Source organism: Clupea harengus, chromosome 8 (assembly GCF_900700415.2).
Source record: "Clupea harengus chromosome 8, Ch_v2.0.2, whole genome shotgun sequence".
Classification (NCBI taxonomy): domain Eukaryota; kingdom Metazoa; phylum Chordata; class Actinopteri; order Clupeiformes; family Clupeidae; genus Clupea; species Clupea harengus.
Window position 1 is genome coordinate 2,757,351 of NC_045159.1, and position 26,465 is coordinate 2,783,815.

Here is a 26,465-nt window from a genome sequence, read left to right on the forward strand (position 1 = left end):
GGTGGGGTGGGATATTTTCTTGCACATGCATTCGTGCGGTCAAATTAATACCATTCATTTCATATGTCTATCTACAGTTTCAGTCGCATCTGATTTTTTAATACAAAACCACGACTTTGGGCCTTGAGACAGCTTAATAGTATGCCTCGACATTCTTCACATGGACCTTTTCCGTATGAATTATTAAGAGCACTGGTGCCTAAATTAGACACCTAGCCTTCTGTAGAGAGCCAAATGTCTTTAGAAGTGTCGCAGGATGACATAATTTCATACAAAGATATTGAGCCTACATGGGAAAATGTGAAGAAGTTCATTGAGAGAAATGGTTTTGTTTCTGATTAAACTTTGAAATGTTTCAATGGTGTTTCCGACACTCTCACCCCCCTGTGTCTTTTTAGACACAGATCATGTATGCTATTTTGTGTGTTTGTATTTAACAGAGCCAATACATCTGACTTCTGACACCGGAGATGGTACATCAGAAGGTTGTCTGTAGGCAAAATTAGATACAGTCTATGCCCTGAGGAAAAGTCTCTGGTCTCTATAATCACCCTAGGATCTGTAATTGGGAATAAAGTGGCCCCTAAAATCCAACCAATCAAGAAAACGATCTGCCTGTCAATCTTGTGTCCTGGCCATGACAGTGTGCATACAGGGAGAGGGGCGAAAAAAAACCAGCCAATCTGATTCTGTCAATAACCTCAATAAGATGTTGCAACATCACTCATACAATGCTCACTCCTGGCACTATGAAACCTACCCATGTATCTTCAGTCTAAACTCATCAACAGATTATGATAGCACTGAAAAAATGCAGGCCATTTGTACAAACTGTAGATTATGTGTATGTGTAGATGTTGGTACAAAGTCTCAGCCTGAAAAGGGTTAGTTGATGTAAGCATACTTTCATGTGTTATTTCAGTAATATATGCAAGAAACCCAGCTTTGATCATCATTACTAAACCTGTTTTAATAGGTTTTGCTGTTGTCCACATGTTTGACCATCATGACTGTAATTGCAAAGGTCACACAGGATACTTGAAAATGGATATTACCGGTGGAGGGTGGAAGTCAATGCAATATAAGTTGTTATTTACCGCAAACCGCAAATAATATTCCATGACTGAATGAGGCAAAGGCAACAAGCTATTTAGGAGAGGTTGATATCTTCTTATTACTACTGGATGTTGGTCACATGGGCTTTAGTGGCACGGTGGCTCAGTTGCTTGCACTGCTTGCACTGCCGCCTCACAGCAAGAAGGTCATGGGTTCGATTCCCACATGGGGCGCTGTTGGCTCTGGGGGGCAGGTCCTCCCCAGAGTGCACAGTGCTCAAGTTGGCTATCTCCCGGGCCTTTCTGTGTGGAGTTTGCATGTTCTCCCCGTGTTCACAAGGGGTTTCCTCCAGTAAGAACCCCAACAGAAAAAACATGCTAAATAACAGAACACATGTCCACCCCTGACCAAAGATGGACAGTTCACTTCACTTGGTCCCCGGGCGCTACAAGCTGCCCACTGCTCCTGGGGGGTCCTTGAGGAAGGACAGTCCAGGATGGGAAAAAGCAGAAACTAAATTCACCGCGATCTCAGGCTTACCTGTGTGTGTGTGTCCTGTGTCGCCTCCATATATGCACGTGTGTGTTCCAGTGTGTCGTGTGTGCCATTAAAAATCTGACAAAGGTCTTAATTATTATTTACCGTTTTATTGGATCTATTTGAAAACAATTCAGAAGGGATCATTTGGTTCCAAGCATAGGGTGTAAATGATGTTAATAACGATAAATGGAATAAACGATAATTATAACATAAATTGTTGATTCAGAAACCATTTCTACATCCTAATTCCCTCTGTGTCATTGTCGATGGCACACACTCCACATGCTGTGAGGTTGGAGGTATGATTAAACGGAATCGCCATCCCCTGCCACTTGAGCTGTTGTGGTTTTTTTTTTCTTCTTTTTTTCCCTGTGCTGTGGGATTATCACAGTGGAGATATCCAGGTGTTCATTTATTTAACAATAGCCCTTGCGTCACAAGGCCCTCAAAACCATTTGGCTTTCTCCACATGCATAATTAGAGTCGCAGTGTTTCATAGGCCTCTGGGGGGACTCATCAATGCTCTTTTTGTTTAAGGGTTCACTCTGCATGCGCTGGCCTCGCCGCCGGCAGCACTTGAAGTCCTACGCATCAAGCCAGAGACTGACCTGGAGGCGCATGCGTTCAGTGGAACATGGGAAAAACACAGCATCCATTGAGTGACAGGGTTCTATCTGACATGAGTTCACTGATGACCTTTTTACACTACTCAGTGATCGTTAAAGGCACGGTAGGTTGTGCTGTCAGAAAATACACCTGCCTCTAGTGCGACAACACTGATGGGAATGGAAATGTCCAATGAAAATGAAATGTATTCACAATAATACTTTGCATACTATGATTTGTTTCACCACATTAACATAAAAGTCAAAAACCCAACCAGAGATAAGGAAGACAGGATTGCAAACAGTGCAATTTTATCAGATTATTTTCAAGTCACGTGGAAATCTACATAGTCCATCTGGCCATATGATTATGTCTCCTTGCTCCTTCAGAGGCGTCATGACAAACTGCAGTTTACTGGCTGCATGTACAATGACAATAAGTTCTTGCATGTGAAGGGTAATGGTTTTCGACATTTTTAGCTCTGACCTTGTCCCTCTGTGTTCCTCTCATTGTTTGGTCATGGAAAACACTCTTTTACATTCACAAATGACTTCTGTCAATTTTGCCAATGGCAAGGTTGGGGAGGAGTGGTGGCTACTCGTGCAGTAGGTGCATTGTGACATTGACTGAAATGGCTATTTACGGTTCAGTGTCCTTTTACACTGTGGGCAAGGCTGCTCTGAAGAGAGCTATATAGTCTCATTCTGAGCGCAGAGCTCAGAGCTTATTGTTTTATGTTTTCTTTGCATACATGGAATTTGCTGCGCTTGTCAGTGGCACCAAACAGTTATGGTACTGTGTCGCAGGTAATATAAAGTAAGAAACGATTAAATAATATAATGTACGATATCAGCTATGCAGGTAATCGAAAGATTAAATGTATGTGATAACGTGATTTCTAATACATGCAAGATGGTATTCATGTTAATTGGAATGTTTTCCAGAACACAATATTGTGTAAAAATGTTTGTGAAGCAAGACGCACTGTACGTCCAAGTGAAATGACCCACATGATTAGGAAGAATTGTTTTGAACTCCTCTTGTATATGAGGACTTACCATTCTGTGTCTATTGAAGATCTATTGGGGGGGGGGCATCAGAGGTCCTCCTCACTGGGGGTTTCTTTTCTAACAGAGATGATATCACATGTCTACTATCTTTGGTTTTGTGAGCAAAGAGAGATATGTAGACACTACAGTAGTTTTTCACACTCTTAGCCTTTGAAATCAATGTGAGGGATTAAATTGACTGAGGTTCACAGAGGATGATCTCATTAAAGATAACGCCCCTGTCTGAGGGGACATAAAGTGTTGTTTAAAAACACAGTCCAGGCTGCTCAAATCAATCATAAACCCTGTTGCAATGAAATAAAAGATAAAATTGATTGATATTGTTATTCCTACAAATGACTGAGAATTCAGTCCACTGCTCAAGACAATCAGATAAGGCTATGGAGAATGGGAAAATGTCAGTATTTGTATAGTGCTTTAGTTTAAGCATATGCATCTATGAGACAGCTTTTCAATTGAGATATTTTTGGAAATGAGATAAGTTGCTTGTAAACTGAACAATATGGTGTCATATACTGTACATCATAAATTAATTTGAACTCACCGAACATCAGTTACATAAATAGACTCAACAAAGTGGTGCAATAGTTTCACAATGAATAATAATCAGTAAATACAGATTGGCCACAAGGAGAGAGAAAGATGAAGACAGGCGTAAGTATTTTTCTCTCTGAAACACATACAAAGTGCATGGTATCAAAAAGGCAATTCCATCAGAAGCCCTTACTGCAAAATCACATCCCCTTTCCTCTGTCAAGAATCCAACGGAACAGAGAAGCCCTAGTGACCCCTTAACTGTGACCTTCAGACCACAACCTACTGGCTGCTGTACTCCTTTAGCATCCCATATAGATATTGCAACCCAAGTTTTTGTCTACATATTAATAAACTAGTTATGTCAGACTTTTCTGGGTAGGAAAATTGCTAAGGCAAGGTCTACTCTGTGTCTTTCTGATATGGACAGTTTTACAGATGCTTTTATTTTGCGTTTTAGATGCTTTTTATTTGATTGGCCTTTGTCTCTCCTCTAACTTCTCATTTTTAGCCTTGGGTCAGTCAGTCTAATCTGGAAAAGGTGAAAGACCCTTCCCACATTGCCCCTGCCATTCTAGTCAGTTAAAATTGATTTGAAGATTGTATTGATCCCTTTTTAAACATTGCATTGGCTAGCACCTTTATTTATGTCCAGAAACTGCTTAGTCATGACATAACCATTAGATACCACACAGATCCTAAACACCAGGTACTGTTTGTGCGAAAAGATGTATGGATTTATGTGAGAACCTAGGATGCTTGTTTTTATATGTCTGTAGTGCCTGTTCATTTATTCTCTTCCTGCTCTACTGTATTTTCTTTTGCAATACCCAATACTCATTTTATCATTTATATGTTTTAAAGATTTTTAGAAATGGGACTTTCCATCATCAGAGAAAGGAGATATTTTGAGGCAATTGTGGGTTTGATGGATGGGCTTGTCACCCAGTTATGAAAAATGACCAAAGGCCCACAAAATGGATGTCCCTTCTCTTTCTCCTTCTTTCAGGTAGCTAGCTAATGAATATGTGTAGGGAAAAGCTTGATCAATTTGTGAACATGTTTGAGGTGCACCATTTCCTTAGTCATTTCTTTCATGACTACACAATGATGAGAAAAAGGTCTGTTTCTCAAGCCCTTCACATTGTAGGGAAATCAGGGCATTTCTAAAGTCGTGGCAGTGCACAGTAGAAGTGCGCCTGCCATAAAGATCATTGTTTATTCACTCCAAACTACTTGTTTATTGTAAACGGAACAGTCCCAGGTACATCAGATGAATCCTCATGTCCTCATGTCAACTCTTTTAATTAAAATGTGCTCATTATGCGTGGGTCCCACAAGTGCAATTTGACCCATTTTGTGAATTGACCCATGCTCAGTTAAGATCTCTATTACAGGACTGTCCACTAAACCTGTAAACAGGTCAGTTTGTTAACAGAGAGGATATGACATAGGTTGAATATCTAGATGCTTTGTCTTTCCTGAATTTTAGTTTTTAGAATTTAAACATCTGTTCCTATTTCCCTTGTTATTCCCCATGACCTTTCAGAACAATAAGGCAAATCTTGTTATATCTTTTCTTATAACCTTTTTTCAGGTGTTTCACACAAAGCAGGCATAACATCCTCAGCACCAGTGAGAGAAGAGAGGAGAGGAGAGGAGAGGAGAGGAAAGGAAAGGAGAGAGGAGAGGAGTTGAGAGGAGAGAAGAGGAGAGGAGAGGAGAGGAGAGGAAAGGAGAGGAGAGGAGAGGAAAGGAGAGGAGAGGAAAGGAGAGGAGAGGAGAGGAGAGGAGAGGAGAGGAGAGGAGAGGAGAGGAGAGGAAAGGAGAGGAGAGGAGAGGAGAGGAGAGGAGAGGAGAGGAAAGGAGAGGAGAGGAGAGGAGAGGAGAGGAGAGGAGAGGAGAGGAAAGGAGAGGAGAGGAGAGGAGAGGAGAGGAGAGGTGAGGAGAGGAGAGGAGAGGAGAGGAAATTAAATGAGAGAAGAGTGTGTAATTGGATGGGGTGAAATGGAGTGTGAGTGTGTGAAGACAGATGTGGGGATCACACCCTGTCTCGTTCAGTCCTAAAAACACTGACATTCTCATCTGGATTGATGACAAAATGATCGCATTTTTCATCACAAAAATGAAAAATCTGACCCGACCACAATAGTGCTTGAGCCAGAAGGAGTCAGCACTACCACAAGTACTGTCCCCATAAGAAAAATGATATACAACATTTTTTAGAAGCTTTATTAAACACTTAAACTTCCTCTGTAATATTGACGAAAATTGTAAATGACCTCCTTCCCCTCTGTAAGAGTAAAGTTAATAAATAATTCCCCCATGGCTCTAACATTTTATGATCTCTACATCATATTGACTCATCTACCACCCATGGGCCCTTGGCTTGTATGCTAAAACGAAAACACTAAATACAATAGAAGTAATATTGTATAGGTTGTTTAAACATTTTTGGGTATGTTTTTTATGAAGCTAGTGTCTTGTAACCGCTTCAAATTCATTCTGTCATATTACAAAGAACAAAAAGAGCATGGCTAACTTTAACCGTCTGAACTATAACTTTGACAGCCTCAAATTAATACATGTGCCGAAGTATGAGCCTGACTCGTGACACTGTCCACCCACTCAACATAGCACTGTTTTGTTTTTTGAGCATGCTAATTGAAAGACCAAGCCACTCATACAGCTGTGTGGTGCCTGTTGTCATGTCATGTCGCAGCACAATCATTCAAATGCATCTAAGCATCCTCGACTAACCACTCTTTGCTGATGACAGCTTTCAGATGGCACAGGGAACAATGTTTTGTGAGGTGAATACAACACTATTAAACTTGTGTTCTCATGGAGGCGTGACCATTATTGCTGTCTACTCTATGTTAAGAACAGTCAAGGAAAGTTAGAAAAGCACGATTAAATGAACTGTGCCGATCGGATCATTCGACGGTCCATGTGTAACCCATAGTAGCCTTCACTGGACCAAACTGAACCCATTTGCTTCTGTGAGCTTCACAATGAGTGCGTGCATTTCTCCTCATAACTGTTTATCTTATGATCTTATACTCTCTTCCCTGCAATTGTTGCTTATATCATTATCATTATACAAGAAGAGATGTCTCCATTGGCATTGTTGCAGGGCACGTAACATACAGCATTGATTATGTTGACAGTCTTTCCACTGATAGAGGATGTCTAGATTGTTGTTTCCTTGAATGTCACTGGAACACCTACTGACTAAATGCTAATACTGAGCAGTTCAGTCTATACTATTGAAAGCTGGACGTCAGAGCCCAGTAACTCTGGTCATTCTTTGCCTCATTAGCTCCATTGTGGCCATAACAGTGTTGTGTGAAGTCATCCTGAAACCTGCTGCTAAATATTAAAACAACGTGAGGAAAGCATGCATAGATACGAAAGGCCTGCCACTGTATGACACAAGACACAATTCAGAGACCCAGACTGAGGCTTGTAAATGAAATGACTGCTGCACATATTGGTGGGTGTATTTCGCCCCCCAGTGGAAGCGAGGTTGTATTGCAGTGTCGCGTGAACGTCGCTGCCCAAAGAGAGACTACTTCTGTTTATGATAATGGCGTCTTTGTTGTGCTTCGCTTTACTGTGCCAGCCCTTCCACGGAGACATCTTATCACGCCACGATCCGAGTGAGGATGAGGCGTGCTTTCAGGAGAGGTTATGCAGTCCAGAAAGTGATGAAGAGCTGCTGCGGCTAATTGCTTAGGGGACGCTCTGTGGTCATGAGATCCCCACAGAGGCAGGGGAGCTGGGAAAGGTCAGGAGTAATGGGTCTTGGCATGGCGACATAAAGACACAAAGGATAAATTCAGTGGAGTTTGGCATCGGATGATTCAAAACAGAGGGCTTTCCCTTGATGCTGGAGGGGTACTTCATGTGGAGTGGGCTTAATTCCTGTAATGTCAAGTCAATGATTGAATCGCTTGTGTTGAATATCAAGTAAATAATAAAGGCATCAATCATTTTGTTCACATTTAACCACACATTCCAGTGTGATTATTGTGAAGTATTGATTGTAAATGTGATTGAAATTGTATGAATATATATTTTCAAAGGCTCCGGATATTTATGATCATGGCCTCAGAGGTTGTGTTCAAATCTGTATCATTAATCTTACCAGATGCTCAGGCCTCTATACATGACATGAAAGCAGTGCTCTTACACAGCATTTTTCTCATTGGCAGTGTTTCACAGCTGTAGCCTAACCCTACCAGTGTATAACGTGGGTTTTATATTTTACATATTGACAATAGTCTAATATTGCCAGTGTTGGAGGCAGTCTTCCAGGCTGTTGTACCTAGTAGTGCCTCGTTGCAAAGATAATACAAATGACTTTTGGGCCTCACAGATAACTTCTCATATTGTGCTGATGATGTGGTGAGGGAGTTTGAAATTGATTATTGTATTTCTGTGATGCTATTTAGCATAGAAACAGAGAGTGACTCATCGCATCCTGTGCCTACTCCAAAAGCATTTTCTATGATGTGTTTTATAAATATGCTCTGACCCCACAAGCCCTCTCAGACTTTGAGAAAGTGAAATAAGTGATTCCAACAGTAAGACCCCGTTAAGCCCAAACCAAAATGAAACAGAATGCCAGGACCTTTTCACTGAAATGCCTGAAATGTGTGTGTGTATGTGAGAGAGAGAAAGAGAGAGAGAAAGGGAGGGAGATAGAGAGAGTGTGTGTGTGGCTCTTTTTATGTGTATGTAGCCTACTTACTGTATCTGTATGTATATGTGTGTGTGCCCACGAGAGACAGACATGAGAGAGTGGAATAGGGTTATTCTAGTGCAGATGTGGGAGGTAATGGCTTTTATTGGCAGCATTAATCACATCCTCTTCCTACAAAATACATACAGTGAAACCTAACAGTCGGTACCTTCCAGCAAGGCTAATTCAAAAGTGAATGAATAAGCAAAAGTCATGTCCGCACGAGTCTCAAAAACTGAAAGTGCTCAGAGCAGTCAGCTGGTTTTCTGTCCATCCGCATCTCAGCTATGAGGCCCAGGCAGCAAACACACAAGAAGTGCTGAAAATGGCAAATCCAAGATTTCTGCTGTTTTTCTTGGCTGTCGAAGGTAAGACCTAAATGCTGTCCATATTAAATTTGTCTCATGATGTCTAAAACCTTAACATATAGAAATCACAGACATGTAAAACACCATGTTATGTCACTGAAGATTTGATGCATGTACAAAATATCACAGCTGCTCTTCAACCTTGGCTTCACATGTCAGTATCAATATTCATTTCAACCTCTAGTCACAGCGGTAAGGGTCTTCTCTCCTCTTGGACTAACGGCCGGGCTCCCCTGTTATTATGGATTCGAATCCCTGGAGGACATCAAGCAGCTATCCCTTCAGTGGAAGGGCCCCAGCAACGAGCTCTTTTGCCACTTCATCAAGCACAAGGCCTATCAGAACTGCACCCCAGGTTACTCTCTGGTCTACACACCCAACAACATCACTCTCAGCATTATGACAGTGAAATGGACAGACTTCGGGACCCATGTGTGTTCCGTGAGCAAGAGGCACGAGTTTTCCGACTTCAGGATAGAGGTCATCTTGAAGTCAGGTGAGTGTGGTTACTAACTCTGCACACGGCACTTTTCTTCTTCTTCTTTTTTAAACTTTGTCTTTATTGGAACACACGGCACTTTTACTGCCCGTTACAAAGCAAAATGAGCTCAATATCTTCTTGTCCGTTTAGGATCATCTTCTTGTGCGCACCTCTTGTGTGTTTGCACTTTTACTGCCCGTTAAAAAGCATAATGGATTAATATCTTCTTGTCTGTTCAGAATCATCTTCAAATTCTTCAGTGGGCAGTGGATGCCATTCAGGTAATGTGTAGGCCCTACTTTTACGATGAATATGTCTGCCAAGTCCAAGCATCCTTTATCTTCTTATCTCCTTCATATTAGATTATAATAAGTGTGAATTTTGAATGTCATACTATGGCCGCTATCCCTTCAGCATGGTAAATGTAATAGAATATGTATGTAGTGTAATAGTATAAAATGTAGTATAATCACACACTTTGTCAGTACTGCTTTCAGTATCAGATTTTTCACAAATGATTTTCTATTTGTACCTTATAAACACAAATCATCATGATTCGCTTGATCACATTAGTGAAATAAATTGTTAATGTTTGAGACTAGAATATTGATGGCTGTTTGATATAGACAGATGAACCCAGAGAAATTAACGGTAATATAAAATAAACTGATATAACTGACCACCATTGTTCTCCTTCCCCTTAGGTCATGCAAATCCCTTCTCTTTTTTTGTCTGTTTGTTTGTGATTGTCTGGGAGTGCAGATGTCATAGGCCATAAACACTGGGACATTCATATTGTATTTAATGGCTGTTATTGCTGTTGTCGCTATTTTATGTTCAACAATACTTTTCTCAAGAAGCTGAGCTATCATTCACACAGCTTTCATGTTGTTGCCCTGGATGGATTTTGTATTTTGACTTCCAGAAGAATTTGTGTTCTGTTACTTGTATGCCTGTGTTCATTTTTAAATTGTGTAAAGAAAAACATTCCTGTTATAGATTATTATGATTATGTAAGTAATCATATGTATGGAGTGTATTGTTGATGTTTATTGTTTCTCATTTAAATTTCACCAGAATAGGCTACACCAGGCCTTGCCTCAGATCACCACTAGGTGGCTCTAAACACATTTCTGCATATGCTGGATTGGGTTTCACCATCAACAGAGTGAAACATGCACTGTGGGCATCTTTAGTCTGACATGTAGGCTATGCGCCACATACATCAACTCAATTACTAGCTGAAATTAATTTTGAGATGAAGGAAACTGTCCAGTTTCAGTTGTAAGAACAACCCCCATTTTGGGGGTGGTGGTATACATTTTGGTACACAAGGACTACTCCAGGAGGTTTGGGGGACATTTTTCACTGCAACTCAAGATCAGGTCAAGATCACAACATTACCAAACAGCTGTTGGCTGAAATTCCCCCAAATGTGAGAGTAGAGGAACGTGTGGTGGTGTTTGCATGAAATAAACACCGTGTTTTCCCTTTGCATGGCCTCAAAACATTCACTGTAATCCAAAATCTCCCTTCTTTTCTCAACAAAGGGTTCCATCATCTAATGACCTCAAATTAATTCTAAAAAGCCTGTGTGTTTACACTAGGTTTGTTGAACTCAGTTATGCATTAACCAGGGAAAAGGCATACCTGTGAGAAAGTAGTGGATGTTAAAACTCCTGTCTGATGTTGTTGTTGGATCATGGGACTGTTGTAGACACGTACATCATTTTGGCAGTAAAGAGCAGTATTTGTATCCAAGCATACGAGTTAGGTTTCTATACATTCCGTAATTACTAACCATAGTCTTTTTTGGCTTTTTTTATATAGACCAAACTTGTTGGCTACAAAGCAGCAGAATGCAATGTAAACATTTACAGCAGTATGTGAAGCATGATATCAATAAATCAAAATATTCAAAAGATTGTGTTTTGTGACTTTAAACACTTCATCGGTTAAGACATGTATTTGCCACCTGAAAGGTGTTTGCAGTGTTTCGATCTCCAAGATTAATTTGCCTGCAAATGGGGAATGATGAAATGACTGCCTGTCGTTGTGATTGGTGCGTCAGGTTGTCCTCACGGATGAGGGGAAAGAGCGAAACAGAGGAAGGGAGAGATAGAGATAGAGCGTGAGAGGAAAAGAGAGAGAGAGAATTGTAGAGTAACGTTGTCAAAACAGACAGGCTTACATTCGGATCACAGCTGTACCTATCATCCCATTGCAATGGATTGTCGGAACGTGAGTAGAGCTTTGAACATCTATTTAGATAATATTTTTTTCCATTGATTTGTTCAAATCAGTATGCGAAATTGATTTAAGTTTGTGGCTAGTTTAACTTTTATGTGAGCGACTGACACATCGTAATATCAATCCAACAGTATAGGGCAGTCGAATTAAATAGTGATCTTACATTTCTTTAGGGCTGAAGTGATTTGACGTCTCTCAGCTATCACATCGTTAAATTGTGCAACTGAACTTAATCGCAAAACTATTACAACTAAAGACCCTTAACGGTTTTGAATCCATACGTGTGATTGAAACCCGGCTATAGCCTGTTGACTACGTCAAAACAAAAACGGTCTAGACTGCAAATGAATTTATTCGGATGTGCCACTTGAGGTTGCATGCATTCTACCACTGATATATTTTTTTAAATCCACATTCAAATGTATGCACATGTACATTCATTTACAAGAACGTTTTAATTTTTGAGAAACTAGTTTGAGATGTGTGAATATAAATCTTGGTTCAGGTTCATCTGGAAAATTGACTGTTTTTAAGTTCCCACTGAGAGTCCATGAATAAGAAAAAGAAACCTTCTATCTGAGAAAAGAGTGGCACTTATTGTTTATATTACTGTAAGAGTAGAGTGGAGGAAAACTGTGGGTATTTAGCAAACATTTGTCCATTGTTTTCATTACATTGTGCAGTTAAGCTATGACACTCCCAAAAAAATATAATCCAAAAGGTTTCATATCGATCACAGGAACACTGATAAGGTGCATCAAAAAGGATCTTGGTGATAATGATAAACAACACATATCCAGAAACAGAATGATGTTTTGTACAGATAAAAAAAAAAATTGAAACTGGAGACTAATACACTGAAGTTACAGAATATATATTTTTGCTTATATTGTTCCCATTGCTGGACACAGATTGCTATGGAATGTTATTGTTATCGATGTAGCTGGTCAAATGTTATGTAACCACAACCACCCAGTGGTCTCCAACTGGTTGCCTTTGTTGTTATCTTTGGTATATTTCCATACTGCTTGTGTACTGGCAACTTTTTCCAATAGCTGATGTTGTCTTTGTGTACATGTTAGGAAAGCATACATAACTATAACTGTTTTAAAGTTTATGTTGTGAAAAGATAAAAAAAAAAAAATTGGTACTGACCAGAACATTTAGGACATTTTGAACAGCGCATAGTCAATACATTCTGTAAGATTATTGGCTCCCCCCTTCCAACAGTTGATTCACTTTATCACAAAGGCACAATCAAAAGAGGAAAAATAATTATCTCCGACCACTCTCACCCTGCTCACCACCCATTCCATCTGATGCCTCTAGGAGGCGCTACATAGCTATAGGTCCATGCCCACCCAAACCAGTTTTTCCCCACTACAAGGACTCTGAACACTTCACTCCAACCCCGACAAAGGAACCTACACTTACATTTCCTGTGTCAATCTCTTGTAAATACAACACTGTCTGGGAATTTTGTCTTTTGACCCCGGTGTGTATGTATTGTCTGCTGTGGTAATCATTGTTTCTAATGTCTAATGAGATGTTGAATGTCTAATGCCTTATGTGTTGCATAGGTCTGTTTTCACTGACACTGAACCGAGCTTACCATGCAGTACCGAAAGCAAATTGCACCAACATTGGTTGTGTGGCCATTAAAAATGAATCTGATCCTGATTCCAATGACCAAGAGTGACAGGGAACACATGCAAAACAGTAAAAGCATTGTTAGCAGCATCAGCATGAGAGTCAGATTATTCACACAGACAAGTAACAGTCAGTACAGCAAAGCTTGTGAAGCTAATTGAACTAGCATTAATTATATTCTCCTCCACAAATAAAATTTCTGACCTTTCATGACAAGTGCCCTATTCTCTGCAAATGGCAGGGTATAAGTGCCTATTTAAAATGCTAGAAAAATTATGAATTTAGTCCAAATCACTGAAATGTATTAATTATTTTTTTATGTTCAACTAGTAGAACAAGGAACCAGTGTACTGATTACAATGTGTAGCTGTATGATGCTGTAAGTCACTTCGGATGTAAGTTTCAGATATGTAAATACATGTAAATGGTGTCTAATGGCTCTCTATAGCCATGATGTAGCACCTCTAGCACGGAACAATACAAGGAGCCCAAGGAGCCTGCAAATAAATCATTAACTCACCACCTGAAAAATCAAAACCGTAACTGATGGTTAAAGACGTGTTGCATATTTTCAGGCATAAGTCACCTGTATAAGTGCTAGCATAGTTCTGGACCTCTGTCCTACCGTATCGACTTCAAGAACTAGGTTTAAGAGCTCTTGAGCATTTTTCTTACATAAATCACTGGCATAAATGCTGGTGCTTCACGGCTTCAACCATATGGACTTTCTGTCAGAAGGCTCCAAACTTGTTGGGGACAGGAGAGAGCAATTATCTCTGTATAATTTGAGGACATGACTTGTGACTCGTTCAACAGATGGCAATTTGCATGTTCCTGACAGCCAAAGACCACAGTTATTTCCACTTTGAGGAGTAAAAGGCCATGGCAATAACCTTTGGAGTTTTCAGTGCAATAAAAACAATAGAATCTTCTGACCTAAAAGGGAAATGCAGAAAAAGAGTGACAAGAATCATGATGGTATTAGTAAATAACTAAGATGAGATAACTCTGCTTTACCAACAATCTACAATGAAGAGTTGAAATGCACTCTAGATGTCATGTTTGTTGTATAATAGACCATTGTTTATCCCTGAGTTAGGCAGTGGAAACCCCTTAGGAACATGTTTCCTTTTCACTCAGCTGGTGCCTCTCACTGGCAGCCAGAGATGCACAGTCCTCCCTGTGCCTCAATCCCCTGTTAACGTCACTCCCCCAGCGGGCAAGGCAAATTAGATGAGCTATCGGAAACACGGGCCTCAGGAGGAACAGTTGCCACCTTCTACCCAAAGGCAGAGGTAGAGAGAGAGTTCCGAGCTCGGAAACCAAGCAGAAAAGATTTTTGATCACTCTGCTGATAAAACAGCATTGTTCCAACCACATCAAACGATCCAATTGCAACATTACCACTGATCTCCGGGTGATGGCCAGGGGAGGTGTTTTGCAACTATATTTCCATGGCAACTGCAAATGGCTGTGAGTCACCTTTCAAGTGATAAAATCGAACACTTAGTATAAATTACTCATGTGGCTAGAGTGAGTGTTTTTCCTCTACATTGTTCATTATCAGACAGGGAGCAGGACATATAACTGTGAGAAGAGGTTGATATTTGCATCGTTCAGAGGTTCTTCCTTTCACATAGCTGGTCTTGTCTTATTATTTGTTCCTATTAGCAAGGGTGCACCCAGCCGCCAGATGAGGACATCATGGACATCCCACTGGATGACCCGGCTGCAAATAAAGCAGCCGCCAAGATCCAAGCAGGCTTTCGTGGTCATATGACCAGAAAGAAAATGAAGGATGAAAAGCCCAGAGAAGAGGTGAGCCGGAGTGATGGCACACGTAGAGCATCTTCCAAAATTAAACACTGTAGAACTGTGGTGTACAAGACTGGTAGGGAGAATTGTTGGAATGAACACGCTTACCTCTGATGTTGGTCCTGAAAAATTAAATAAATGAAATATTGCATGTTGTATTGCATGCATTTTGTATGACATGCACCATAATGTTTTCTTACAGTACAGAAATACATAGAACAAATACATAGGAGCCTACAGGTAATTCTCCATTCAGCATGACACAGAATTTTGCATTATGAGTAGGAGAAAGAAACAAATTATACCTCTTCTAAAACAAGACAACAAATATTCCAAATAGAACATAGAACATAGAATTGCAACTAAATTTGAAAACCATAAAATCTCTTTGGGCCAAAAAAAAAAAAATGTTGCCCTCTCCTTTAGGAATCAGTGTTGTCTCCACCAACTTCAGAATGGTTAAAATGGTATCCTAGCAATGAAGCCTTAATTACTGGTTGCTAGGCAATAATACAGATGGTGCCCAGTGAATGTCATGGGAGCACCCTCTCAACTGCATTGGTTATGCATGGCGCAGTAAATAGAGGTGTTCATTTTATTCAAGCCACCTAAGTCTGGAGGAGACTTTGATGTTTTTTTCCTGTCTTGTACAGCAGATTATGATCAGATTTACAGTACATGAATCTGGTTCCTTGTGGTAAACAAGTCTGCACCACTGGATGTGAGAGAGGGTATCATTCATGCTATCCATGTTAGGGGGTGTCTTCCTGCAAGTCCATTTCCTTTAGACTGGCTTTGAGTGCTTTTATCACAGTTGGTCTTGTCAGAAATGGTAATTAATGGGATCCTAGTAGACTGCCTCAACATCATACTGCCAGAAGTGAACCGTGCCTGTTGTAATCAGACATCTCTCAGTTTATAAAATATACCATCACAACATCAGAAAGCAGTAGCTATGAGTCATATCCAAATGGCTGTAGCAACTGCGTGGGTTTCATTTCAACTTTGGGGTGGGGGCCCCCAGAAGTGATTCTCAGTATGAATCAGATTTTTGTGCATAGGGAAATAGCTTGCACATAACCAAATATTTATATATTCAACTAAAATTACTTGTTGATGGAATTGTAACTGATATGTTAGAGCACATAAATTCCATAGTGACTGACTGGACTGTATAAGTTTGTGTTAACAAAGGAGATTGCAGTGAATTGTAATTGGTCAAATCAAACACTCAAATCACTGTAAATCTGATGATATGTGTACATGAAATCTTTCTAGATTGAAACTTGGTGGGATGTTGTGATTTCAGAAACATGTCTGACGTGGCATTCATAGCATGTGATTTCCTAGGAAGAATTTACACACTTTGTGATATGTGATGATGCGGTTTCGCTTTCTGTTGCGTATCCTTGACATAGTAGTGAATCTGTTGTGTTGACCTCTACATAAACATCCTCTCTTTCAGAAACAACGGGAACGCAAGTAAAAGAAAAAGACAAGCCGGCCCCGCAAGGACTACATAGTGATCCTGAGACAGGGGGAACACACACACATCACTGCAATAATCAGAGCTCTTCTCTCAAAGGGACCCCCCCCCCCCCCCATGCAAAAGTTACTATAGCTCTACATTTGGAGTTTGTCCACAGACCCGTGAACTCTCTTACTCCTTTGCTTCACATAGTCAAGATGGCTGTTCTATGACACAAATGAGCCTCACACACAGCATGAATATTTATCATAACAGTGAAAGCTCCATTCAGTTTGGAAATGTACTGTTTGTAAGTGGAATGTTTCTTTTTGGCTGCAGGTTTGCAACATATAGCCTACTACATTATATGCTTCACGTAGGATAAATGGAGTACATTCCGTGAAGATTGTGAGGTTGTTTATATTCTAGCTCTTCACTTCTTGGCTAGTCAGTCTAAATAGACAAAACACAAAAGGCATTTTATTACACGGCAGTTCTTTTTCTAAAGTGATTTTCTTTTGCCTGTTTAATAAATCTCCAGTCAAGTGCTTGTATTATATGGCTGCTATTACCCTGGCCTGTGTTGTTTGCTTATATGTTGTAATCATAACACTACCAAGCTATTTGTTTGCCATTTTATCTTTTATTGTTCAGTGAATCAAGTGTCGAAGCAGCCACAAGGTCCGTAAAACTGTTTTAACTTCTGTTGCTTCACTGTAAGGAGACCAACAGGGTTGACTGGGTACTGACAACACTAGATTAGGAGTTGTTTCTGTTACAATCATGTCACCATCATTACAAAATACTGTTAATAATATGGAAGATATTCACATTGGCTGTGTGTATTTTTTCTTCTCTGGGACATAGGTGATTAATCTTTCAAACTGTGAGACTCACATTCCCAAATAGCACAGATGGTCATTAAAAATGGATTTAGTAAAATGCAGTTGCTGCGTGTAGTGGAGCAAGCTCAAATATTGTTCTGCTGCATGTGAGTGTCTCTATCCATCATCTCAGATCATGTCTGATTGTGGTGCAACATGGCAAGTCACTTAGGGGTATATGAAACACTCACATGCACCCACACCATTCAGAACGAGAAGGGAGCTTTCTGTTCTTGGGGTAAAGTTCGCAGTTCTGTCCATAGGTTCTGGGTAGAGTCAACCATAATAAGTCCCTTCGTGTGGATTTGTCTTCAGATTCATCTTCACTAGGAACACTTAAAGTTGCATCCCTCCATCTTACAGGCTCTGTTTAGACTCTGTTTACATGGAGCACCAGAGGAACTCTTCTCTACCCTTTAGCTCATGTATTAATTACAATGTTCAAATCACAATGGGCAGGAGAAAGTAGAGCATGTGGTAATTATCTCGTTCTGCCTCTCCCTTGGTAGTAACTTATCACATCCACTTGATTCCCCCTCAGATATATTTTACTTCATTTGGAAAGGTTAGAGGCTGAAGCACGCTATGGGGGAGACATGCATACTTAACCATTTAAAAGCAGGATGCAGTGAGCAGGGCAAAACAGGAAATGCGTGAGACAGGCAAAGTGGAATTTGTGATGGGTGCAATTAAGGTGGAGTGATTCGACTGTTTTAAAATTAATTCATTTATTTATTTATTTATGTTTTAAAAAGAATGAATTTATTCTCAAAACAAAGTCATAGTGCTGAATAAACCAAGAATAGGCCTACATGCTTTCCACTGGATATGAAAACCAAAAGGAGCAAATGACTGCAGCTCCAAGGTAAACGTTATTCACAGAAAGCTTTAACAATGCCTGAAAATAGCCTTCAAATCCACGTGAGGTGGCTAAGAACCGCGTCTGTTTTTCACCCTCAAGTTGTGCTTACCCTTGCTGTGGAAACGGGGCCTCAAGTTGGAGCATCTGAGCCTACTTGCCACCTACGCCCACACCCACTCACTCTGACACGTCCAGGGAATCAGCCGGGGGTGGGAGTTATGAAATATGAATTTCTCAGAGGTTTCCAATGGCAACAAAACATGGCTAACTGTCCCGCTTCTCGACGTTTTAGTGCTCAGCTTTCATCTGTCATATCACAAATAAATATGGCTCATGTTTACGCGAACACTGTGGGCCTACATGGTAGCACTGAGGTTCAGAGATGCAAACGCTATTACACCCCCACAACTTTAAAAAAAGAACAAGGGTGTGGATTAGCAGCGATTTACTCACCTCTACATTTAGATAGACGTTTGATTACGCAGCAAGGTTTGTTACGTCAAAATGTCGAACATACCTTATGTAGCTTTATTATACGGCTCTTCAGAATGTTCCAAAAAGTTCCGTTGATTTGAATGGGCCATCCCAACGTTCGCCGGTGAATATTTCCTGATATTCACCGCTGCGAAAAGATATTGACCGCTGTCATTGGCAACGGGTTTTTTTGCTTCTAATTCACATCTTTCATATCATTCCGCAAGTAGTCCGGTCATTTAACGTAACAGACTCATTGTAATTTGAAGTCAGCAAGTAATGGGTTGCTACGCAACACCTGAAACTTAAAAGTTCTATTTGCTTGAAGAACTATTTATTTCTTAGCGGAAATCACGAAACGGCAACTAAATCATTAAAAAGAGGTATTTTGGAGGAATGTCTTCTATAGTTTTTGGCAAGTAACCGTATAATAAGCGGGATAATGTATTGTCCGTCGGTCATTATCCAAAAATAAATCCCTTCAGGACGAAATAACACCCCTCCGCTGCGCGTCGGGGTGTTGTTCGCCCCGTCGGGATTTATTTTTGGATAATGACCTCCGGACAATACATTATCCCTTACGTAACTATTATTAACTTTGCATTTTCCCAGTTAGGCTACTGGAGAAGAAGGCCTATTTCAAATAGATAACAGTCTCACACACATATATTCAGTTTGTGCCTAACTGCTGTTGAGGGTGTGCGTAATTGCCATGCAAACACGTTCCATAATTACCAGAAGAGGGCGACATGTCATCACAAAATCAAAGGCCTCCATGTTTGCAGAGTTTGACAAGAATTCGAAAAATATTTTTTTTCAGACATTGCATATGAGTAAATTATTTCTCACGACTTAAGTCTTTGTGTGTCTTTCCTTCAAACTAACTCAGATTCAAAAAGAATAAAGGGCACTTGTCAATAACTACACATTCTACAAAAAAAATGGGATATTATAGGCTACGCTATGGTATAAGTATATCAAAACAAACCTCAACATTTATGTGTCAAGAGAGTGTTTTCTGTAAAACTGACAAAACATTCATTGCACACTTTTGAGCTCTGAAATATTTCAGGCTGCAGTTATCATGCTGTGTTTAATACGTCCATCAAACACTTACAAAGTTCCTTCAGTTTAGTCGCTACCCACAACAGTTACTGAGGAACACCCACCAATATGTCCAAAACTGCCTGTTCCCTAGACTTGTAGATGAGGTCATCATGAAGCAGACACTGATTAGCACATAGGCTGAGTGCTACTTCACTGTTCTAAGTCTTCACTTAGCATCATCTGCTAATTCAGACCATTACCATAAAAGTATATCTGACTGAGCTCCAATCACAGTGCAGAGAGACACTCATCTATTGTTGTAATGTTCTTGACATTCATGATGCTTCAGTCCCTTTTGAGGTGTGGGAATAGAGCAGGTCCTTGGTCCATGCATTCACCATGGCAGGTGTGTTTCGCATACGCACTGGTCCTATTGTTCCCTCTTCTATGAAATGATATTTTTCATGTTCAGTGCAATTCAATGCACTGAACAATGGCTTACTTTTGTTTTATTATCGGCTAAAAATAAATCATGTCTTCATGCTTCATGGTCTCGTGAAGTTTTCTTTGTGTTGATCTGTCTGTCCCACCATCAACCAACCCCCACCACACTAATGCGTGTGCATACACACGCACACACACACACACACACACACACCCCTCTGTCTCGTGCATTGATTTGTTTGTGGCCAGCCTTGACACAGCCCTGCCTTAAAGGAATGGCAGTGCGCTCATTCAGGGGACGTGCTCAGAGTGGTCAAATCATGCTAATTGTTTTGGAGAGAGACCGAGTTTTACACCCAAGATGAAGACAGAGAGAGAGGCGTTCTCCAGAGCATTAGCTGTTCCTTCGCTTCTGCTCATCTGGTGTCTGGTTGTCACTTTCCAATCAGGTAAGTGAAACCTGGCCAACTTTTTGCAGTTGAAGACATCAGTGCATTGCTGCACGGTAGGAATTCACAGAGACAGTCTAGTGGGAGTGGCAGGGAATTTATTGAGATGTTTGCAGGTTTGTTGTTTAAAGTGACATGTTTGATTACATGTTTGTTTACTTGCTTTTGTGGGTTTTTGTTGCTTTTGAAGAGGTTTTCCATGACTTAACATTTTATTTAAAGTTTTTAATTTTTTTTTTATTCCATTTGTCCATATACTCTTTTCACCAAATACTCTTTGAATCATTACTTTATATTCAAAATCCATGATGAAGATTGAGAACAGAATTAATATTCCAACCAATTATACAAGTATGCGTGACTGTTTGTAATCCATTCCTGTGACTGCCTGTCTGGTAAATCAGTGTGTGAACACACAATGTCTTCTACTGTCATTCACTTTAAGAACTAGTTTTATGGTTCTATATAGTACACACACAGAGACAAATAAGGTTTTCATGAATTATATATTGTAACAGAGATTCCAATATGAAATTGGAAAGCACAGGAAGTGCTCAGTTTTAACATTAATTTATCATTTAATGTTGACTGATGGTCATGGTTATGACTATGTCTTGTCCTGGCAGAACAAAAAAAAACAATAATACATTTCACAGTTCTAATTTTTGGTAATTTGTTAGATAATGATGTTTCAAAAATTTGAACAGAGTTTAAGGGACTTATAGTGTTAACTGAGAAGTTCAGCAAAGCACAACAGAGTTATTTGTGGGATGGGGGGGGGGGGGAGCAGGCAGGGATTGATACAAAGGATGGAGCTATGAGATGATGAGGAACAGAGTCGTTAAAAGAGGAAAGCCCAAGCAACTGTCATTGTCCGTCTGTATGTCAGTGGCAGAAGAAAAGGGCTGTGGTTATCTGACCAGTGTCTGCCACTGCACCATGGCAGATTTTGAGGGTCTTGTGTTAGATTATGTGCCGTGACAGATCCCGCGTGTGTTGTGTTGTATTGCTGGTCTGTGCTGTCATCAGTGGAATCACTTGGGCCTCTGTGCGTCCCTGTCTATCCAATCACATCGACTGTGTGCCACTGAGGGTACTTTTCATGGGCTGCCAGGGAGGAAATTGGTCCAAACAATCGCAGCCTTTGTCTTCTCATCCTGACCATCCCATGGGACTGAGAATGGTTGCTAGGGCGATGAAGAGCTACCATGCAGACTGGCCTGGCTGCCCATAGCCTTGATAGCCAAGGGAGGGGGCACATTTGACAGAGTGGGCATTGGCCCCATTCCTCTGAAAATGTGTTATGGCTGTCAATTCAGTCTTTTGAGAATGGAGGAGCTGCCTTTATCAGGTCTCCTACACAAATACACAGAGAGAATGATGACATTAGTTTGCATAATTTACATAATAAATCGGCATACTGGCTATTTGTTTTTGATTAAATGGTTAATTGCATTGCATAAACAATGTAAAGATCAGATTTTGACATGTGTAGACTGTGTACAAATATATAAAAAAGCACTAACCCTTCGAACGATAGCATGTTAATAAAACCTATTTAATATATTTCCACAGAACATAGTAAGACTATCCAATTAAAACATAACTTTACAATGCAAATCCACTCAATATTTATGCTGTCTCACACCCAAGTCATAATTGTTCCAGGCCAAGGGACCTTCACATTACCCAAATTGTGTTTGGTGTTCATTTTCAAGAGCTTACTTCAGTTTAGTTTTTCTTAACTAAACCAAACTCTTCACATCAACTGAATGCTAATGCTAACATAACACATGTAATAATCTAGGAGCATCAGAAGAAACAGACATATTGAGTGAAAGCCATCCTGATGCTCATTATTTCAGAGGAGATAAAATGACTGAGTCCCTAGGTACAGTGTGGGAGGTAAACCACTGGAGAATGAGCAAGCCTTAGAGTGGTACACTTGTGCTATGCTCAGTTCAAACCTTCTCTCAGCTACAAGAGGGGGATATATAGCATACATATGCATTTCTGTTTTTTTTTTATTGATAAAGAATTTACTGGAAGACATTTGCCACCAAAATATTTTTCAGGGTTGTATGTTAATGCATCATTTGATGGACACGAACATTGCAGCTAGAATGGATTGAAATTATCCCATATTCAGAGGCCCCAACTACTCGCTTATTAATTACTTAACATTTTCTACTGAACATAAATATAGTAGTTTATGTATGTCCTACAACACTTAGGCAGCTCAGGTAAAAATGCCATCAATCAGCTATCTACAATTGCTGTTTTGAAATTGCTGTGAATCATCAATCAGCTGTCTACAATTGCTGTTTTCACCCTTCAGATAGTATCAATCCATAGAGTTTGCAGGGGGTACTCTTTTGCCTAGTAATAAAATCTGAAATTGAAACATGCCGTTGGCAAAGGCTGCTGCTAAGTAAGACAATGAGTGCTTGGACTGAATACACATATATTTCATGTGGAACAGCCTTCACTACAGTTTATCTTATGCTGTTGGCACAGGGGAAGTTCAGGCAGTGAACATCACCACTCTGGGCTCCCTCATACGGGGCATAACGGGAGGAGAGGCCCTGCTGTCAGTCCGCTATGCCAGCGTCAGCCTAGACCCTCCTGTCATCAAGTGGCAACTGAAGAAGGACAAGCCCATCACGGTGGTGCAGTCCATCGGCACGGAGATCATTGGCAACCTGCGGCCCGAGTACCGGGACCGCATCCTGGTGTTTGAGAACGGCACCCTCCTCCTTCACAACCTGAGGCTGTCAGACGAGGGCACCTATGAGGTGGAGATCTCCATCACAGACGACACTTTCACAGGGGAGGGAAGCATCGACCTCACAGTGGACGGTGAGCTGGGAGATGTGGTCATGTGATTACTGTAACAAAAAAAAAGTTGTTGTAGACCACAACAAAACAAACAAGTAAAAGGCATAAAATAGGCACGTTGGAAAACAATTCATGGAATTGTTTTAGAACTGGGACATGATTCTATAGTCTCTGGATTGTATTTTAAATGAAATGCGTACATTTACACATAGACCTTCAGAGGAGTTTGATATTAATAAGGCTATTTCAGGATATGACTATTGGTTGCGGAAATGAACTGAAACTTACTCTGCACTTCCTGTGTTTGTTCTATGGCAGAGCCTATCTCCAGGCCTTATGTACAGGTGGAATCCTCCACAGTTCTTGAGTTGACAGAACACTTCACCCTCAACTGCAGCCATGATACAGGGACCAAAACTGTGTACAGCTGGTTCAAGGGGGATAAACTACTTTTTTCCAATGAGTCACGACTGGTGCTGTCACCTGACCAGAAGGTCTTGACCATCGTCCGGGTTTTGATGGTGGACGATGACATCTACAGCTGCCATGTCGAGAACCCCATTGGCACCATGAAGAGCATGCCAATCAAACTCACAGTCTACAGTAGGGGCAGGATGCACAACAAAACCACTGATGCCTTACGTTACTATACATTACATGATATGAATGGTGTCCTTACTTTTGAAAAATGGATACACTAGTTTGGTATTTGGTAAAATAGTCTGAGGTAGTTCAATATCATATAACTAAACACATTATGGGCATAAAATGAAATCAGTGGCAAACTAATCATTCTCTTTGTTCCAGAAAGGAGTTCTCTCTACATAATTCTGTCCACAGGGGGGATTTTTCTCCTCATAACCCTTGTGACTGTGTGTGCCTGCTGGAAACCCACCAAAAAGTAGGTTTGATTTCATATATCTTATGTATTTTTTAATGTTTAGGCTATTCATACACGTTCAAATTTTAATTTTTTTCTCTCAATCATTTCAGATCTGAACGACAAAGAAAAAATTTGAAGAAAAGAGCACAGAATCTTCAGAAACATCTGATTGATCATGATGAAGACAAGATTGAAAGTAATTGATTGTCCCTTAAAACCAATGTGTTCAATACTCCTCAACTGAGGCCTGCACTGTTTAATTAGAAATAAACCTGTCTGACCTTTGCATCTCTTTCCTGCAGATGAGGTCATTCCTAAAATGACTGATCATGAGCGTAGGAACCAAGTCTCACTCTACATCCTGAAAGAGAAGGTAACTCTCAGACTTTTGCAGTGCATATGGAATGGCAGTTATTATCAGAGGGCTTCAGAAAAATACAGTGATAACATGATTACTGAGACATAAACTGCATATGCATATCCTGGGAGTCTCAGCAGCCTCAGCTGCCATCTTGGCGTGGTCAATTTGTTTCCAATTTCTGTTGTGACGCAAGAGAAGAACAAGGTCTTGTGGACTTCAGAAGCAATGTTATCATAGTAGAAAATAAAATCATAATATTAAATACAAAAATAGTGCGATAGTTGATCGTGATCCTACACTGCACCAATTGTTTTCCCACCTCTACTCTTGACACCTTCACATGTGCGACGCTAAGGAATACATTCATATAATAGAGCAATTACCAGCACCCAAACCGGCAAGTTCAGTCATGTGCCATCATTGGAGAGTGTGTTCTTTCTACAACACATGGGTTTGTGTGTTACCATGTGAAAAGAGTGAACGAGGGTGAGGAGGAATGGTGTTAGCCTGTATCTTCATTTCTGGCCTGACTAGGTCAAGTCAGACTTGCACACCCTAGGCTTGGTACATAGAGGGTTCTACCAGAAATATTGATTTAGAGTTATATGATTTCCACATCAATATGAAATTATACGAATATGAATACACGAATATTTTCCACAACAAAGTTTACATGCACCTTTAAAAATGCTGATATGTCTCTCTAGGAATCTGTTACCAGTGATCCAGGATCTACATGCACAGTTTGCATCACCTCCAATGGAAGCAACACCTCCAGCTATAACGGCTCCGTGCCCCCGTCCTCACATTCTCCGGAACCACCGGCTCGCTCCTCTCGCAGGTACCCCCGCACCCCGACCAACTCGCCCCCTGCACAACACCGCAAGAGGCAGGGACAGAGCCCCCCCGCCGTGCCCTCCCCTGCACGGAGCCGCAGCTCCAGCCGCTCCCAGAGGACCCCGAGGGGATCACCTCTCGCATCTCACCAGCCCAAGGACAAAGCTGAGCCTGCATCAGAGCCCAACACCTCCACAACAACCTGAATGTCCGGAGTCTTTCCACATCACACTGCTGAGGAACTTCAACACATCTCAACAGGAAGCTGTACAAAATGTTTTATCTATGTATATATAGTAGGTGTTTTGCTGTGAGAGTGGTTTGATTTAGGTTCTGGGCCTAATCAGACATACAAAGGTTAGGCTACTGTCAAAATCTTTGTGGCTGTTACTTGCATAATAAAAAGGTTCATTGGCAAATTATTAATCAATCTGAAGTGATTATGACTAAGGAGGTAATCATAAGAACTGAAGGTAGTCTAATTTTTTGCATTTTCTATTAAATGGCATATGACAGCGTAGGAAAACATGAAAACATAGAAGAAAGCAGAAACTCTCTTCGGGTCCCCTCCAGAATCAGCTTATGTTGTCCACATGTGGGTAAAAATGTCATTTTCAACAGTGAATATACAGAGTGAAAATACACAGAAGACAGTATTATATTTTCATTCTCTGTAAGCCCGTGTTGTTGAACCATATGTAAAATATTATATCGTCATAAAACTCATATAGTCTTATTTGATTTCCTTGTGTTTTTTCTTCTTCATTAATACTGGTTTGTTAAGTTATTTTACTAAATGAA

The 26,465-nt window shown here is 40.4% G+C and overlaps 2 protein-coding genes across 2 annotated transcripts; both read left to right on the plus strand.

The window, feature by feature from the left end:
• Positions 1–11,419: 11,419 nt before the first annotated feature.
• Positions 11,420–17,415, plus strand: nrgna (neurogranin (protein kinase C substrate, RC3) a). Its single transcript, XM_012821969.3, has 3 exons — positions 11,420–11,643; positions 14,974–15,120; positions 16,583–17,415. Exons 1-3 carry the CDS (start codon positions 11,629–11,631, stop codon positions 16,601–16,603), a joined length of 183 nt encoding a protein of 60 aa, XP_012677423.1. The 5' UTR covers positions 11,420–11,628; the 3' UTR covers positions 16,604–17,415.
• Positions 17,416–20,488: 3,073 nt separating this feature from the next.
• On the plus strand, positions 20,489–25,870 carry hepacamb (hepatic and glial cell adhesion molecule b). Its single transcript, XM_012821919.3, has 7 exons — positions 20,489–20,745; positions 23,263–23,604; positions 23,902–24,186; positions 24,391–24,484; positions 24,577–24,662; positions 24,769–24,839; positions 25,535–25,870. The coding sequence occupies exons 1-7, from the start codon at positions 20,658–20,660 to the stop codon at positions 25,868–25,870; spliced, it is 1,302 nt and encodes a 433-aa protein (XP_012677373.2). The 5' UTR covers positions 20,489–20,657.
• Positions 25,871–26,465: the final 595 nt, after the last annotated feature.

Bases quoted from the DNA above. Each gene is read 5' to 3' on its own strand.
- nrgna (XM_012821969.3), top strand. The intron at 15,121-16,582 runs GTGAGCCGGAGT...CCTCTCTTTCAG, and splicing joins ATGAAAAGCCCAGAGAAGAG to AAACAACGGGAACGCAAGTA.
- hepacamb (XM_012821919.3), top strand. From the start codon at position 20,658: ATGAAGACAGAGAGAGAGGCGTTCTCCAGAGCATTAGCTGTTCCTTCG. The intron at 20,746-23,262 runs GTAAGTGAAACC...CTGTTGGCACAG, and splicing joins GGTTGTCACTTTCCAATCAG to GGGAAGTTCAGGCAGTGAAC. The intron at 23,605-23,901 runs GTGAGCTGGGAG...GTTCTATGGCAG, and splicing joins CATCGACCTCACAGTGGACG to AGCCTATCTCCAGGCCTTAT.